The 19,274-nt window shown below is 38.8% G+C and overlaps 1 protein-coding gene across 1 annotated transcript in view; it reads right to left on the bottom strand.

The window, feature by feature from the left end:
• Positions 1–19,274, bottom strand: part of PAPSS1 (3'-phosphoadenosine 5'-phosphosulfate synthase 1) — a 99,134-nt gene that overhangs the window by 29,706 nt on the left and 50,154 nt on the right. The window contains exons 6-10 of the mRNA XM_032254839.1: positions 17,270–17,383; positions 14,199–14,310; positions 13,360–13,565; positions 12,174–12,309; positions 3,794–4,062 (exon numbers count right to left, since the gene is read on the bottom strand). Coding sequence (XP_032110730.1) covers positions 3,794–4,062; positions 12,174–12,309; positions 13,360–13,565; positions 14,199–14,310; positions 17,270–17,383 — 837 coding nt within the window. The remainder of the gene's footprint in view (positions 1–3,793; positions 4,063–12,173; positions 12,310–13,359; positions 13,566–14,198; positions 14,311–17,269; positions 17,384–19,274) is intronic.

The raw sequence follows: 19,274 nt of genomic DNA, 5'->3' as shown, positions 1-19,274 counted from the left end.
GTGCCATCCCAGATCCATCAGGGGAATTAATACATAATTCTAAAAATTTTGATACGAAATTGTGATTGTGTCATACTACTCAAGAAACTTTGGAACAAGATAAATGAGAAGACAAAATTGTCAAAGACTCCCAAAGATAGTCAAAGGTACAAATAAAAGTTAGGTGTCTACAGCTTGTATAATTAGACACAGATCTCAAGAAGTAACATCAGTTGCTAGAGCTATTGGACGTGTGTAGAGGGAAGAACAAGTGTATATCCTAACAGACACCGTACTCCCTGCTGCAGATACTGGTGTAAAGCACAGCCTACTTAAACAAGCACACTGGCATCCATGTCAGAGTGTGTTCTACTGCCCCTGGTGAAGGGCATCCGCTCGCTTACACAGAATCCATTTCTTTTATAGAGTTATTTAACAATGCATGAGTAACTTTCATGGCAAAGGATAATCTCTAACTCCAACTGCATTTTCCCCTAAATTCAACTGATAATCCTCATTAAAATTTTATAAGCCCAGGATATAGCTGTTAGTAGCACATATCCACATTCTCAAATACATCTTACCTTTGACACTTTCATGTCCCAGGTCTTAGAAAGCATTATTTATCCTTTACAAAAATGGACGTACTATGCAGTGAGGTGAGACAAATACAATTTCCCATACAGTCAATTAACATCTCACAAAGACAAAGTGTGTATCTACAACACCATTTTAGCATTAGAAAGTTAACACTCCCTCTACATTCTCGCCTCCTCCATTCCTGAAATGGAATTTAGGAAGCAAGCCATAAAATCTCTACAGACTGGAAAATCAGGAACATCCTGTTGATAACCAAATAGGCTTAACAGCTGCTCATGGTTCTGAAAAGCACTTGTGCTAAGGAAACAAATCTGGTACCAATACCTTCTAAATGACCTACAGAAAACGATTAAAGGAAGAGTCATTGTTTTCATTTTATTATTATTAGTTGGCAAATAAGCATTACTGACAGACTTTTTCCTGATGTCACTGGAAATGCTACAAAAATGAGGGTGTTTTTTTTATTACAAAAAATTCTTCACTTATGGCTGCAAATAAGCCAAATAAGTCAAACACACAAGTTAGGCCCTCGAGAAAAAGAGATACTTTTCCTAAGCAACTCAATCCAACAGCCTAAATACTGCCAGGCCAAAAGAATTAAAACACTTCATGGTCTGAAATATTAAGATGTTTACTAGAATTTCTAAAGCATATTCTTCACAAGTTCAGAAGTTAAAAACCGCCTTTTGCTCAGGCATCAGGGCTGGGCCTTCCTGAAAACAACCACATCTCTTACACTCACAATTCACTCCAGTCAGAGATGTAGAGGCAGACACAGCTTTAATGTGCCTCTTAGTCTCCCTAGAAAACCCAGGAGCTCTGCAGGAACCCAGAACAACTAACTTCTTGGCCTTCCCTCCAAATGCGAAAGCACAAAGCGACTTTGAGGCTTCTTGGCAGCAAGGAGCCCTAGAAGGAAAAACAACAGACAGGCCCAAGTTTGAGTCCCAGTTCTGTGTCTCTCCTTGACCTAACACTAGTCAGGCTCCTCTGAGCACTCTAAGTCTTGACCTTCAGTGTCCATCCTTATCAGGCCTGCATTGCCCAACGGTAGCAAAAATCTTGCTATGTTTGTTTATTGAGAATCCTCTATTTTCAGCATCTGCTCACCGTCATTATCTGATCAAATTCCTTATCTTCCACCCACCTCCCAGGTATCTGATCATCCTGGCCTGCCTTCAGCAAGAATCTCGTTTATCCCAGAATCCCCTACTTCCAATGTTTCCTCTCAGTAATTTCCCATCCACTTACCTCCACCCTGTCCTTGGCTATGAATCTCTACCTGTCCATGCTGTATTCAGAGTTGAGCCCAATTCTATACTGAAGTCTTTATTCTCCTGTTGCAGTATTCCATGAATAAAATTCTGTTTTTATTACTTTAACCACTGTACAGCTCTGGTCTTCTTTGACAGACTACAGTTAAGTCACTTAGCCTCTCTGAGCTTCAGTAACCTCACTGGTAAAACTAGAATAAAACCTTCCTCACCAAGTTGTGGAGTAACCTAATGCATGCAAAGCAGCTATTCAGTGAGTGACACATGCATAGGCACTCATAAAATAGGTATTTTACATTTCTTTATATTAGTAGTTTTACATGTTATTAAACACCAAAGGATATCCCAAATCAGGCCTAGGACACATGCTCTGACATGAAGCCTGTTGGGTGGTAGGTTATCCCAGGCTCCCTGCCATCCTCAAAACTCTAGGACTTCATAGACTTAAGAAGCAGCCTTGAAATACAGATAGTTCTTTGATGTGGGGCTGGAATCCTAGAAATGCTGAGAATTTGCAGCAAAGTGGTTTTTTAAAGGCAGCCAATTACATTAATTACCACATATTGTCATAAGCCAGGCAATGTGTTAAATGATTTACATTGATCCGATTTGCTCCTCTCAACAACAGAAACATGGGGCAGATATTACCAATACCATGAGTCAGGTAATGTAAGAATACAAAGATTAAGAATATGTATTATACAAAGAATATCACAATCCACAACTCTAGACTCTGATTTAAAAAAAAATAAGTTTGTTTATTTGGAGATTCCACCTCTAACGAACGTTGCCAGGGCCATCCTAACTCACTGCTGTGGAACTCTTATAGGATATTATAAGAAGTTATTTCTAGTCTTTTCAAAAAAGATGTGGCTACATATTTTTAAAAATATTTTAATGTTATATAATATTAAAAATTATGTGAAATTATAATACAAAGCTCTGGAGACAGATTACTTAGGTTGAGATTTTTATCTCTACCATTTACTACTACTACGTGATCCTGAATATAGTTTAACCTCCCTACTTCAAGCTCCTCATCTGTGAATTGTGAATAGCAATAGTACCTACCCTCTTAGTATTATAAGGATTAATCCTTATAACCACTTACTGTGCACTTTGAACACAGTCTAGAGAAGTCTCCAGAAGTTTAACCTGAGATTACAAACCAGCTGGTGGCAACCCCGGCCCAGAACTGTGTCTGAACTCCTCGACAACAGTCTTATATTATTTCCACTAGACCAGGCTCTTCCGGGTGGTGAGCAGAGTTGAATCTGAGGCCAGGGAAGGACTTGCTGCAACGTGCAGACTGATAGGGTTCAGGACACACTCCCCCAGAATATGCCACCTTGGCATTTGAGAAAACAACAGAAGAAAGCAAGCCACTCTAACATTCCCCTGAGGCAGACATAAAACCTAGTGGATCTTCCCCTGAAGTAGGTCATAAGACACTTATTCCAGAGGTGCCTACCCTATACCTACAGGAAAGGAATGTGCCTATCTCTGAAAACACAAGGACACAAAGAAGAATCTAAACAAATAGGGTTTGCCCAGCTCCCCTCTTTAACAAGGACCTAGAACTCTGGAACTGGGACAAGATCAATGTTGTTGGAGTTGAGTCTGCAATGTGGCTAGCAGTTACAAGAGGAGCTTGTGGCATACCTTCCAACCACACCCAGCCCTGTCTGCAGAGAACAACCCCTCCTTCAAAATGAGACCAAGACCCACAACAGCAAGTGAAACCTCTCCCCACCCTTCCTTTCTCAAGGCTGCTCCTAACATCCAGGGAACATCCCTAACGAGCAGAAGACGATGTCGTGTATGCTAAATGTTTGGAACAGGTCTACACAGCAGAGAAAAAGCAATCGGATGGTGACACTAGCTGTGTTAGTAAGAGTGGCTTTAACACTGCCGCAGTGAAAATCTTACAAGCTGTCTACCTCAGTCGGTCCGGCATACATCATGGGAGATGGGAAGATGGCCACCACAGTCGTCTCAGGATTCAGGACTCCTTCCTCCAAAACTGCAGCATGCTGCTTCATACGCCACATCAAAGGAACATCGTCATCCTTTGTCCAGCCACCCAGAGGGTGGAGGAGGAGGACGGGGCGCCGGTAGCCCCTCTCTAGAAGTTGCTTATGGGTATCCTGCATTAACAGGGCATGTCCATTGTGCACTGGGTTGCGTAATTGAAATGCAAATACAGCATCTGAAAAGAGAATTTCCAGAGTTAGGAACAGCATGTTTCTAACAGATTACCTTCCAAAGGATAAGCAATTTTTCTCAAAACTTGATACTTAGGATTAAGCAAACATATGCCTACTCAGAAATCAGAAAACTGGTTTAAAAAAAAAAAGAAAGAAAAAGCATGTACTGCTTTGACCATTTACTCTCAGATAACATGACCTATACTTCTACTGTACAATATTAAGTAAATCATACTTATCTGAGGATATGCAATATTACAGTCATGGATTTATAAGAATTACTTTCGTGCATTCATGGGAAATGAGAGCAATCATCAGACTTTCTGGTCCTAACATCCAGGATCATCTGCTTACCACAGATACATATTTTGGGTCTGTACCTCAGTTACTCACCAAATCAATCCCTCCAAAGGACCTAAGATAATGCTTTATTAAGGGAAACAGAAAGGTAGAGACAGATATTTGTAGTATGAAAAATTTACTTACTGTCCAAATATGCTCACTTACAACGATTACTTTGCTTCACTAGAACCATATTTTGTTTAATGATCCAAGGTTGGAATTTTGGATTATAATTTAGCAACAACAATATCCCTTAAAACAATGAAAACTACTAGACAGATGAAACTGGTTAACTCCCTATCTCCTGCTTACAACCCTGGCTTCATTCCTACATGGTGCTTGCTAGGAGACCTTTCTAATCCAGTTAAAGGAGCTCTGTATTTTGCTGCCCTCACAATACCTGACAAAGCACGATGCCATGCTGATCCAAGCTCGACTCAGACAGAGAAACAGCCTCTCTCAACAATCTGTAAGCCAAACAGTACATCTTAATCTATTTTCAATTCTGACCCTCTTCTATCATCATAACAAAAGGTATCACAGGAAGACTGTGGCATCCTACTTAACTGAGATTTTTTTCTGTTTTGCCACATCCTATAAAATCCAAGATTTATAGCATGATCATTATTCTTGGAAGTCCTCAAGTTACTTTTACACATGAACAGAACAGGGCTCATTTTCACAAAGGAAATAGCTGATATGACATTGGTACACAGAACAGAAAAGTCTTAATATACAAGCACTTAAAATTATTTTGCTTTGGGATGGAAGGAGAGAAACAGACCTAACATTTTTCTATCCTTCTGAATGTACTTCAAATTTTGTTTTACATATGGACATAAAAGATCCCAAAATATCCCTTTTGACCACTAGAACTACAGAATTCCCCTCCCACAAGATCAAGAATCAATTTTACTTCCTGACTGTATTATATTATAGCTAAAAAGACAGATGAAGACTATCTCCTGAACACAGAGGAATTAATATTCCTTCATAGGAGTATCAGTATTCTTTAATTCAGAGGATTACTGCCTGATGTTAATCGGCCCACTCTGATTCTGGCCTAAATCTCATCACTCAGTTCTCTCACCTCTCATCCTCTCACTTTACCCTGCCCATTCTTCAAACAGCTTAAACCACAACATAACACTTGCTAAGCACTAATGAATCCTACACCTGGGCTGAAGTGAATCACTGCACTGGGAGGAGGTGGGGGTTTCTGGCCCAGCACAAGTCTGCAGCACCAGGGCCAAGGAGAATAACTGGAGATTGAGGTCAGGAGAGCCAAAGCCCAGAAGACAGCCTGTTGGACTGGGAGACTGTTTACATACAGTAAAGTAGAGCCAGTAAGTCAATATATCGAGAATAACGAGAGCCAGGGTTCTCACTGTAGAAGAAGGCAAGCATACATACAGAAAGGAGAGTGGCTAGAATAGACTACAAGGTATTGGATGAAAATATCAGTGTGATGTCATGATTTTAAGCTATATAAACAGATACAAGAATACATACAAATTTAAGTGTACATGTACACATGCGTGTATATATGTATGTGTGTATATATATGTGCACATCTCTTAGTTTTGTCCACTTTTTTTGTGTGTGGGACCACAAAAAAAGTCCTATAAACATTGGTCCTATAAACAGTGACTACCCAGTGGCAAGGGGCAAAACAAAAGCCCAAATTTTCATTTCTAAATACCATTCCCCACTTATATCAATTAGAGCTCCTTGGCGAATGGCAGCCTTTATAGCTGGGGCAGGAAAGTACAACATGAGCTGGAACATGTTTTTGTATCATTAAGAAAGAAGTTCTCAATGAATAATGGAGACATCTGAAGAAGGCTCATCTATCTGACAGACCACAATCAACACACTGGTGAATAAAGACACACTCTGACAACAGCAAAGACAGGCACCGACCTCTCTGTCAAGTTTTTCTCTTTGTTGCATAGATTTTTCCACAGCTATTAGCAAACATATGACATTTGTATTCCACTTGGCCATTCTGGTCTAACCACCTGTTTCTGACATCTTGTGGTCCTCTTGGAGCCACAAGGCTTACTGCTGGGCCCTATGAAATTCCTTCTTTACAGGCTCATTCAGGAGGCTTACCCCCGCACCAGGGTTCAATTACTGCATAGGAACAGATGGCTTCTCTTAGCCACATCTGTAAGTCCTGCCTTCCAGTTCATCAGACAGACACATTACAAAAGCCATTTCAATACACGTTGCTCATTACCTGCCTCTTTCCTCAATTCTTCTACCTTTGCTATTACTGTTACATCTCAAGTCAAATTTGGGTCTGGCCCCCAAAGCCTATTTCTTCTCCTGTCCTGCACATCTATGTGAAGAAACTTCCCGCTAGAGCAAGTTCTCTCCCTTTCCTCTGGATTCCCTGTCGTCTAGTCCAGGAGTCAGTGCACTACAGAAACAAGTGAAGTCTGATCCCTTTCCTTCCAGCAGTAGAATAGGAAAGTAGAATAGGAAAAAGAAAGTGAAGAAGGTTTTCCTGAGCATACATGTGTGACAGGAAAGGCAATGAAAATATCAGCATTCCCTGGACACATGTAGGACAAGCCACAGGCCACTTCATCTAGTGATGTGGCCAGCAAGGACTGTCATGCACAGTGCAGAGCCACCCAAACTCTACTCTTTCCAAGCTGAGCATCCAAAGAAAACTGCAGCTCAGCAAATAAATAAATGAGGTGATGAGCAGGACTGTGCTCCTAAATCCTAGTCAACCTTCCTCAGACTTCCAGAACTGTGCTTCGCATTCCAGCCCACAGCCAGAGCCCAGTATCCACTGCAACCACTGAACAGGGAATGACAACGTCTTCCTGCTTCTTTCCTCCTAACTTCACTGTAAGACTCTTACACAGAGCAGTCATTAGTAATTCCTTTCTTGCCATCCCACCCAAGGTTTCTATCTGCCTCTCTACCCAAAGCTCCAAGAACAGACATTTCTGATTTTTCCTAAATCAGTGTAGTAGCTAAACAAGACAATGGTTCTAGGGTTGCTAAGAGTTGTGTGTTCAATGTTTGCTTTTATGGGAGTTTTTGTGAAAGGACCTGGAAGAACAAAGCAATCTGTTCTCCCCTCCTCCCTTGGGATTATCATAAACTACCAGTCTTTCTTTTATTCAAGCTGCTTAAGCGAGGGGGGAGAAATAATGGAATAAGACAGAGATGGGCCACTTGAGCGAATATAAAGATACTAGAATTTTTCACAAACTGGTACTCTCATACTCTAAAGTATGGCAGCAACGAACTGTTTTCTATTCTCAGGACTAAAAATGTTTCCAGATTAAAGTAAGATGTTGACTATAAAGCTTTGTGCCAACTGGGTTCTATGTCGCTTATTTGCCATTCACCTTACCATCTATTCTCTGATGTCCTGGGGCAGGGAACGGAGGGGTCCCTCAGGGCTTCCCCTAGAAGGGGCTGTTGTCCTCCTGCCTCGAGGGTGGGAGGCATTAGCAGGCACCTAGGGGATGGAGGGAGAAAAGTTTTGTGGGAGCTCTTGCCCCCACTAGCATCTGCCTCAGCACTCATTCTAGCTGTGCCAGCAACCAGCTTCTACCCAGAAGCCCTCCCACAGCTGCAGCTCCCACCTGGCTGCAGAAACACTGCTTCCTGCTCTCACCTCTTTGGGACTGGCTGATGCTACCCAATGCCACTAGTCACTGGACACCTCAGCAATTTCTTGTAGGTTCCCTTAACCCTGACCACCCTTTTTTAAATACTCGCTTCGTTAAATTATGCTCAAAGCCTCATCGGAGTGTGCCTTCTGCTTCCTGCTGGGACCTGACTAACAAAGGCTCCCCCTCACCCACTCTCAGCTCACAACATCTCTGGCTTGCTGTCACTGATCAATCCACTATCAACTTCAGAGCCAAACAAGATCTGCTTCTGCCTCAGCTTTCTCACGTACCTCCCCCAACTTTACCTAAAACATCCTTCCGATGTCTCCATTTACTCACTTAAAATGTAGTTTGTAATTCAGCAACTCTACATAGTTTTTTCAGATTCATTCAACACTGTACTACCACATACTAGTCTGAAATAAATTATGTCAGCTCTTCCCTTTGCAATCAGTAGGACACCAATATTTTGTGTTCAATAAACACTAATAGGCTCTTACTTGGCTTAGGTGAAACGCATTCCTCCCCTCCAGGATATTGGTCAATCATCAGTAATGCAAGAACTTGCCATCTGGAAATGTATCACCTTGCAATCACTGATGTGGGTATTAAAGGCTTCCCAATCCTTCCAGCTACAGAATGGTCTTAAGAACAGCCAAACTGATAATGCCATGCACGGGACAATACCCCGCATGGGGCAATCAAAGTACTTCGAAGATGAGGGGAGGAGAAAGAGGAAGAGGTAAGAAGAGAAATCCTAGATTAAGAAAATAAATTAATTCCCTGCTTTCTCTCTCCTGAACAAATCAGAACTGACTTGTTATTGGCTTTCTCAAAGAGTGAACAAGAACTACAAAGTCAACTCCTCAGTCTGTTGCTTATTTGCCTCAGTATAAAAATGGACAAATAGAATAATACTCCAATTTTTGTTGTTTGATGTAAGGCTAATAACTGGCTCTCAGCTACTTTAAACAAAGTTGCAATCATTCATTACGTAACAAATTCTCTAAATGACTTAAAATGTTTGGCTCACAAAGAAGAATGCAAAACAGATGTAATATGAAAGTCCCTAATTATGAATGAATGATAATTCCTTGATAAGACCCTTTCAACAGTGCCAACAATTAATCTACTAACATCAGTTCCAGATATGAGTTCAAAATTTTGGCAAAAAATTAAATAACATGGTCTCAGCAAGTCCTCCATTAAACATGTTTCTGTTCACCAGCAAAAAAAAGGGAAGTGTGCTTATAATAAACTACCAAATGCTTCCGGTTGCAAATAACAGAAAATCCAACTAGAAGTACCTTAAATAATTTGAATATATGTAATCTCTTTGAATAAGAAATCTGGAGATAAATGACTGCATGGTTGGATGAGAAACTCATAGTGTAAGGACAAAAGTTAGCATATTTGGAATTTTCATGAATACAAAATGGCTGCAGGAACACCAAACACTGTGTCCTCACATGCCAGCATCAAAAATGGGAAGAAAGAGAAGGGTGGAAAAAAAGAGAATTTGTTTGGCATAAACCAAACTATCAGAAAAAAAACATCTTTCCTGAAAACCCTCTCCCCCTTACATCTCAATGGCCAGAAATGACTTAACGCACAGACTCTTAAATCACACACTGACAACAAAGAAAGGGCATCATTATTGACTTATATCAATCATTATTCATTCCTGTATATTGGGCCTAAAATATGTCAGCAAAACAGAAGAGAAATGAGCTGTTATATAGGCAGCACCAAGTACAGCACTCAAAGAAGTTTTTGTATAAGTAGTTTAAGCTAAATATTTGCTTCAAATTCAGGAGTAAAGTACAAAAGGGGAAAAGGGGACCCCCAACACTCAAAAACCCTAAAGGAGCCAAGAAAGAAATGTGAATGAATGAAACAGACTAGGTAGGAACTATGGAGCACTGAAGAGTGGGTGGCCCATCTGAGGCCTCCAGTTCTTCATCCATTTTATTAAGTTCATAACACTGCAAATTTCAGAAAAAAAGAGCTTAGGCATAAACAGATATTCTTGCTTTAACCTTCACATAAATAGTCTAGCTTCAGTTCACACAACAAAAATTAAGACATTTGTATTACCAAGCTGCTTATCATTAAACATAGAGTAATAAGACATTACCATGCTGATTTCATCTCACTGGGTATGAAGAAATATCTGAGATTGGGTAATTTGCAAGGAAAATAGGTTCAATTGACTCATAGTTCCACACAGCTGAGATGCCTCAGGAAACTTAAAATCATGGTGGAAGGGGAAGAAAACAAACACGTTCTTCTTCACATGGCAGCAAAAGAGAGAATGAGAACCAAGCAAAAGGGGAAGCCCCTTATAAAACTATCAGATCTGATGAGAACTTACTATCACAAGAATAGCATGGGGGAAACCATCCCCATGATTCTATTGCCTCCCAGTGGGTCCCTCCCATGACATGTGGGAAATATGGGAACTACAATTCAAGATGGGATTTGGGAGGGCACACTCAAACCATATCAGCAGCTTAATCTCTTACTACATGCCAATACAGTTTAAAGTACCTTAAGCATCTTATCTCATTTCACTTTTAAAATAAAATGTTACGCTTTAGGTACCATCAATATCCTCTCCAATTGTCCATGAGCCTTAGAGAGAAAAGTAATTTCCCCACAAACATACAACTGCTAGGCAGTGAGGCAGAGTCTGAACACAGAACTCTGAATGCCCACCAGAAGCATTCTGGAGTTCACAGAGACTAACACAAATAGAAACGAAATGCCTGCTCTTTCCCAGATGTTCTGCAGTTGCTTGGAACAAGGGCTTCTGGTCCACAAACAGGGGTTGGTGGCCAGCTATACATCCCAAAAAGGCAACCATATTCACCTGCCCATTCTCAGTCATATCCACCTGATTTCTACACAGAAAATATGAAAGAGAGCAGCACCAGTGTTTAGGGCTGAACCATCTCTGCAGTGGGTAGGAATTAATTAGGATCACAATTGCAGGATGCTTCAAATTTTTCAGATCTTACAAAAGCCCCCCAAAATCTATAGTGAATCCTGTTCCCTGATATGGAACCTTGAATTTGCAGGTACAGGAAGAGCGTGAAAGCACCAAGGTAAGCATATCATTTACCCACCTCTGCGTAAAAGACCCAATAGCACGATGTCTGATATAAAAATCCTGTCCTGGAAAGCTTTATAATATAGAAAACAGTATTATAAAGAACAGCATCTGTAGCTTCTCTATTCTGCTTCCAAACAACTTTTTTCTGTTATTGTTTAATGTCTCTCTCTTCTATACCATAAGCTTCTAAAGTATTTATCTATGGTTCCTCAGCACTTGGCGTACTGGCATATAAAGATTCACAAACATTTTTAAATGACGTGAACATGATAAAATTCTGTTGTTCCATGATTTGCTGTGATAATGACATTCATATTTTGGAAGTGCTCAATATATATTTGGTGATGTTAGGCTTAACAAGCTGATTTTTCCTTGTTAAAGTTTCTTTTACTTCCATAATTCTATACCAAAAATTTGTACCTAAAGACAGTCTGATGAATTGTTTTGAGAAGCATTCTGTGCACAGTGTTTCTTGTAGTTTTTGCTTTACACAAATTTCTCTATTGTTTAACTCACAGTCATGTATCATTAGCACAACGGTATGATACAATGATCATGTATTATTATTTGCTATAATACATCACCAAATATATACTGTGTACTTCCAATATACAAGTGTCAAGTAAAACATTCTGAGATATGACATTCATATATATATATATATATATGTCATATAAAACATTCTGATATAAAGCAAATTTATATAAGTGAATTATTCAAACAATGTTCTATAGTTCCATTAAGCTTTAACACGTGAGTTTTACAATTAACAACAGGTAAATTTTGTATTAGCATCCTGCTTCCAGAGTATTCAAAATAATGTCAGATCAAATTATACCAATAAAATGAAACTACACAGCCTAGTTTTGATTGACTACCTTTCTTTACATATTCCACTGCTGTATTTACCTGTACTCATCATTGTGTCACATTTTAGTAAGCACTGGAAAAAAATCTTCTAGAACTTTCTCTCCAAGCAGACCTATATTAGGTAAATAAGTTCATGTCTTACCAGCATTCATATCTTTAAATTTCTGCTTTAGCTCAGTAGGAGTAAGACGATACTGATCAAGACCATCATTCCAATAAACTCGGTCCAAGACTTGAAGATCTCCTCCAATCAGCCAATCTCCTTGTTCCATAACCATCTAGTAGGAAGAAAAAAATTTTTTCTAATAGAAACTGAGATTGAAATAAGTAAAAACATTTCTCTCATATAATCTAAATACAGTTGTTGTAAGTCACTCTCATCTTAAATGAGGTAATCTGACTTATCAATTAAATTGACATTAGAGATGCTATAAATAGATTTTATAATTTCCCAAAAAACTTGTAAAATAACTATCTTTACATATAAAAGGCAAATAAAACCAATGTGAATAGTTATACTTTTTCAAGTAACAAAAATATTCTTTTCATTACCATTGTATATTGATTTACAGAACAATTTGTAGCCATGGGTCACCCCATACTCTATTTTCTCCAATCCTAACCTTTTGAAGAATTAATGATCATTGAGTTAGATACAAATTCATGCCTTCCAATCTCCACACCACCTCAAATTCCTTACAATTTTACTAATTTCTTTCCTTGCATTTGAAAGAAGGAGCCATGACCCTCCAGGACCTGTCCATCTTCAAAAGGCAGCTCCAGCCCTCCTTTTCCCCATGCGGCTTTGGCTTATGGGCCAACAATGTGCCCAGCTTCTTTCTCAGTCTACCTTACCACACCTAACAACTGACAGAAATTTGACTTCAATAACATTCCACATACAATATATAAAATAAATGAGGAACACTGAGGAGAAATTATATTTCACTGCTTTCACATCAAATCATGCTGTTGAAAGCTCTCTTAGCCCCCTGACCTCACATGTTCATAAGGACACGCCTAAGCACATAACCAGACTGCATACTCCAAGAGCTGAAATACTATGCCAGTGGTGTCCCTTGCCCTGCATTCCCAGCACCAGCACCTGGCTCAGTGCCATGTATACAATAGATATTTAAAATGTGATTGTTGAATAAATATTTACTTGGACCAAAATGACAAGGGCATATGCTCAACACACTAATCTAAGGTCCAATCTCTACTCTGCAAAATATTAACAATTCCAATGAAAAGTCAATACACAGAAAATGCCCACATTTCAGCACAAACATCACTGGCAAGACAAGATAGCGAGGTTTCTTCAGCACCTTGATGTAGGGGTGGTTCTTGCATGTTGTTCCCCACTGTCTGGCACAGCGCTCCTCTTTCCTATGCTCATAAAATTCTGGATTGCGAAGAATGGCCACACGGCGGCCCTCATATATCAGGGCAATTGCTGTGCAGCCGTCCAGCCTCTCTTTATCTTCATGAGTAGCAGTCAGAACTATAGGTACTGACAAGTTAATGACACCTCCTGCAGAGCACAAAGGAACATGAAGCACACAGTTTGGATTACTCAACAGGCTTTATTTACATCCACCTTTCACTTCAGGGGACTCTCTTCAAATAATAAAAGGCTATGGGCCCAGTGACAGTATTCCACTGGTAACTGGCACAGAAAATCGAGAGACAGAACAAAGGTCAGGGAGAATAAGCAATGACCTCAGAAGTTTTTTAAAAAAAGCAAAAATTAAAATAATCAAACTGTCTTTGGGTACAAAATTTTGGTATAGAATAGCTTAAGTAAAAGGAAATGTTTAATAAGAAAGAATCAGCTGTTTAAGCCTATACCAGCTGGTTAAGCCTGGGAAGCAGCTTTCCACAGTTATCAGGCAGAAATAGCACAGAAAAATTATATGTTTTACAATCCATCCTCAGCCCTAATCCCCAGATTTTCCCTCTCTCTCTGCAATAAGTAAGAGTCAGGAAAGGGAAAAATGAAAATAACATCTCATGATTCACTTAAATATTCAGTACGGATATAACAGTCTTATAATCTACCTCTATTAAGATGTTATCCTACTACTTTTTGTAAACAGTGGCAAATCTCTGCAACTATGAAATGTCTCTTCCGTATACAACATAACTTTGAATGTGAATGTCTTACCATCCAGAAGACAATCAAAATGAAGGCACTGCAAGTACTCCCTCTCTCTCATAAAGCCGTTCAGTGGGGTTGCCCAGCCTTCTGCCAAAACCTGCACCCACTGCATATCCACCTAGTAAATTTGAAAGTAAAGCAAAATTTTCTATTGCATGTATAATGAGCAAAAGCAGTGATCTTTATTAACTTAATTTTGAAAGCAATGAAAACAAAGAGTGTAAGGATGATTACACATTATACCAAACTAACAAAGAATAAGGGCACTAGGTAAATATTCCCTTCTCCTATTAAATTTAAATAACATTAGGTCTCCAAGTATTTCTGATAAGAATAGCCTCTCCTAAACTAGTGGTTCCCCAACTTTACCTCAAATCCCTGGAAAGCTTGCTAAAATGACAACTGCTTCACTCCCTGAGTTCCTGATTCAGTCAGTTTGCTGTAGGGCCCACGAATCTGTGTTTCTAAAATGTTCCCAGAAATTGCTAACAGTGATGACCTAACATATTTATAACCACTGTCCTTAACCAAGAGAAACTTTACAGCCAGATGTGGCGGTTCCTGCCTATAACCCCAGCACTTTGGAGGCCAAAGCAGGCAATATACATCCATCACCTGATGTCAGAAGTTCGAGACCAGGCTGGCCAACATGGTGAAGCCCAGTCTCTATTAAAAATACAAAAAATTAGCCAGGTGTGGTGGTGTATGCCTGTAGTCCAGCTACTTGGGAGGCTGAGGCATGAGAATTGCTTGAGCCTAGGAGGCAGAGGCTGCAATAAGCTGAGATCATGCCACTGCATTCCAGCCTGGGCAGCAGAGTGAGATCCTGTCTCAAAAAAAAAAGACGACGACGAAGAAGTCATCATTGGGAGATAAGGAAACTCAAATGACCAATAAACGTACTGAAAAGATGGTTATCCTTCATAAATCATCAGGGAAACTTAAAATGATTGCATAAACATTTCATAGAACAGAGAAGACTTTACCTTTATCTGTAAAGTTGCATTTTATTTGAGAGTTTGGTACCTTTACAGTGTACCCATGTACCCAGCTTATGGTCTCCAAAAAAAACTAGGCCTGGTTAGAAGAAAGGTTGAGTCCAATTATAGGGCTAGAAGGTACAAGGTGATCCTAGAACATCTTTTTGAGCCAGGAAACAAAGAATCTTTCCAAGATTAACAAAATCTTGTTGGAAAGACACAGGAACCACCCCACTAGCCAGCTAAGACCATTTAAACTTCAAAAGAAAAATATTGCCTGAGGTCACTTGACATACAATAAATAAGAGCCTTGGCCCATTAACTGACTCACAAAAGAATGACCATAAAGCACTGTATTCCAAAAAAAAATGTGTATAGAAATAAGTACTTTCTCTTTTGTGGTCCTGTTGGAAAAAAAAAAAAGGAAGCCATTGCACTCCAGTATGGGCAACACAGTAAGACGCCATCTCAAAAAGAGAGAGAGAGAGAAACAAAAAAAAACTTTAAATAAAAATATTTTCAGAGAAAAGTCTCTTACCCATGACAGAGTACTCTTCATTTTACAAAGACTATGATTTCTTGAACTTTGAGATTTCTAGCATATCCCATCAGAACCATAAAGGACCGATGAACAATGTACATATGATTAAGCTGGATATACTCATTTTGTAACTAGGCATACAGCAGTGACTCTCCAATGAGAAAGATAAAGCACCTGGCCGAGTGGTGCACAGTAACGCAGCCTACTACTTATTCCCAGAGTATGTTTGCCAATGTGTTCCACTGCAAAATCGAACACTGGTAAAGAATTCTCCTGCTTTGATGCACAGGAAATAAAATTGTATTCATGGAGAAATTTTGTTTCCCAAAACCTCTGATGGTGGCTACTACTTGTCTCTACTGGAATTCAATTCTAGATGGTATCTGTTAGGGACTGAATGTCTGTGTCCTCTCAAAATTCCTATATTGAAGTCCTAACCCCACTGCTACTGTACTTAGAAATAGGACATGCAAGGAGGTGCAAAGAATGTGTGCCTTTCAGGTGCTCTGCCAATTGAACAAATTTGAGAACCAATGAATTGAAAAAACGTCCTATTTAGAAAAAGCTACTGTCTTTCTGGATTCCAAAACCTGACATGTAGATTCACAGTCATTCATTCCATTCTTCTTCTCTCTGCCTTTGTCTGTGTATATTCAATCCATGCAGCCTGTAAGTGACAAATTCAGTTGTTCTTTTGCAACAGTTCACTTCTTGAGCTGCTCTGCTCTGTAGTTCACCCTCCCTGTCACTCCCTGGCATGTCTTGGCTTCTGCTCAGAGACCCAATCACACATACAAAGTGCATCAATGTAATTTACTCCCATCAGGGATTTCGGTAACTACTTAAAGCATCTTTCTCCAAGCCTAGAAGTTTTGTTTTGTTTTCCTTTCTCCTTACTTTCAGATGTGGCACTTCCCTGAGTGTTTTGGATTTTTACTATGTTAAAAGAAAGGATGGGAAATCTAACTTCTGGTCCAAATACTTACTTCTTAATCTCCCTTTTTTAAAAGTACACATAAATGATACAACTTAAAATTCTCTAAGATTTGAAAATGATAAATTATAGTTTCTATTCTCATGATTTCTAACTTAACTAAGCAGTTGTGTTGGTATAGACATCTAGTAATACCATCAAGAGCTAAGATACACAATGAAATTATTCCTAACAATATTAGACAGAGAGAGTCAAGTTTTGGCAAGAGATTAGAAAGCATGTCTGAAGAGAGAAATGTCTACTTAATTACTATGGACTAATATTTCTTAACCCTTTAGAACCCATTCCTTCTGATAAGCCTAAAGATCTCATACTTATCTGTTCTTTGATAGTTCAAAATAAATAATATTACTCAAAGCAAATCAAAGCCATGGTAATTTAGGAATATGGGTGTGCAAATTAAACACATTCCTCATCCTTAAAAATTGTGATATATACCACACCCTTGCCCCTCAACTAATACCACCCCAGCCTTAAATACTGCTATAAGTTACAAATTTAACAAACTGACTACTGTGTATAAGGCTGTATCACTTGCTGTGAAAAGCAACAAAAAACTTACTTTATTAATTTTCAGTGCTGGTAATGTTTCTGCATCTGTTTTTGCCAAATGAAGTTTATTTTCTGGCACATACAGTTCTTTTACTTCATAAGATGCATCCACAGGTACAATATCCTATATAACAACAGGAATACAATTTAAATGTTTAATAGAGTTCACCAAAGCATATCTTAATGAAGAAAATCTCTCAAAATGAAACCAAAAAGTAGCATAAAAGAAGGCTGTGAGTGCTATGTTCCCCTCAATCAATCAATACTCTTAAGCAGACAGTATCTCGCATACAAGAAATAATTAAGCACAATGTCCCAGTATCTGCTGGGAAAGAATAAATTCCTAAAATACATGACATATGTCAAAATCAGGCAACTACAAATGAGAGGTGACCTCAAATAAGAGGTAACAACAAAAAGAATGTGGAAACAAGCAAACAAAACCCAGGTGAAGCATCATCCTTATTATCTTTATCATATCATGAAACCATTTTATTCCAGCTTTCATATACACCTTTATCACCACTGTCACAAAAGCCACCTTTTTCCCATGCAACATGATAGTCTAGAGTGTCAGCTTTACTTCCACCACTGTGGTTTGAAAGTCAGAACTTTCCGATCCCACATGAAATGCAGCCTGGAATTTTGATCCAAGCTCCAAGTACTCATCTATAAAACACTGGGATAGTGTTTTTTTCCATTTATACTACAAGTACATATTTGTGATAACAACATAACCATTTACATACTGCTCATCAGGAGATCTTTACAAGGCTTGTTCACAACACTTGACATATCCCTAAGAATAATTACTAAATGTGTTTAATCACTTTAATTTTTTGTTTAAGCCAAATCTGTCAGGTAACCTCTACAACTATGCAAAACTGGCACTGACAGAGGGCTTTTCATAGACGTGCCCAAGCAACACTTTGTTATTCCGAAAAAAAGAATGAGAAGATAAGCCACAGACTGGGACAAAAATATATTCAAAAGGTGTACCTTTAGATAAAGGACTGTTAACCAAAAATATACAAAATTAAAACTCATCAATAAGAAAATGAACAACCCAATTTTAAAAATGGGCAAAAGACTTAAATAGACACCTCACCAAAGAAGATATACAGATTACAAATAAGCATACGAAAAGATGTTCAACATCATATGTCATTAGGAAATGGCAAATCAAAATAAGATAGCACAACATACCTATCACAATAGCCAAAATCCAAAACAGTGACAACATCTAACGTTGCCATGGATGTGGAGCAACAGGAATTCTCATTCATAGCTGGCGGGGATGCATAATGGTACGAACACTTTGGAAAACATCTCGCCAGTTTGTTACAAAACTAAACACACTCTTAGCAGCAATTTACTCCTTAATATTCACCCAAATGAGGTGAAAACGTACCTCCACTCAAAAACCTGCACAAGGTGTTCATAGGAGGTCTATTCAGAATTGCCAAAAATTGACAGAAACAACATATCTTTAGTAGGTGAACAAACTGTAGAACATCCAGACAATGCAATATTAGTCAACTCTAAGAAGAAACGAGCTCCATGAAAACATGGAAGAACCTTAAGTGAGAAGTGCTAAGTGAAAGCAGCCAATCTGAAAAAGGTACAGACTGTATCATTCCAACTACATGACATCACTTTTGCTGTGAACCTCAAAGTTCTGTTAAAAAAAAGTCTGTTTTTTTTTTTTAAATAAAAAACAACAAAAAATGTAATTTGAGATGAAAGAACTGTATTTTTAAGGTCATGCTCCACTATGTTTCCTGAGGAATAGATGTACTTTAGAAAGAAACTTCAATTTTTATTTGGTCTTACATGACATATTCAGCAGGGAAAAAAAGGCAGGTATGTCAATTAAAGCCAGATGACTTCATGAACGACCTAGGTGCCACCACTCAATCAGCAACTATGGGTTCTGAAAATCTAGAAAGAACTATTATCTTACATTTTTCCTACTTTTCTGACACACTCAGTTTCTCAAAGATGGAACAAGAGAC

Source organism: Sapajus apella, unplaced genomic scaffold, assembly GCF_009761245.1.
Source record: "Sapajus apella isolate SASKATOON/1434 unplaced genomic scaffold, GSC_monkey_1.0 scaffold87, whole genome shotgun sequence".
Lineage (NCBI taxonomy): Eukaryota > Metazoa > Chordata > Mammalia > Primates > Cebidae > Sapajus > Sapajus apella.
The sequence above is the reverse complement of the archived record's forward strand: the minus strand, read 5'-3'. Positions and strand labels throughout refer to the sequence as shown.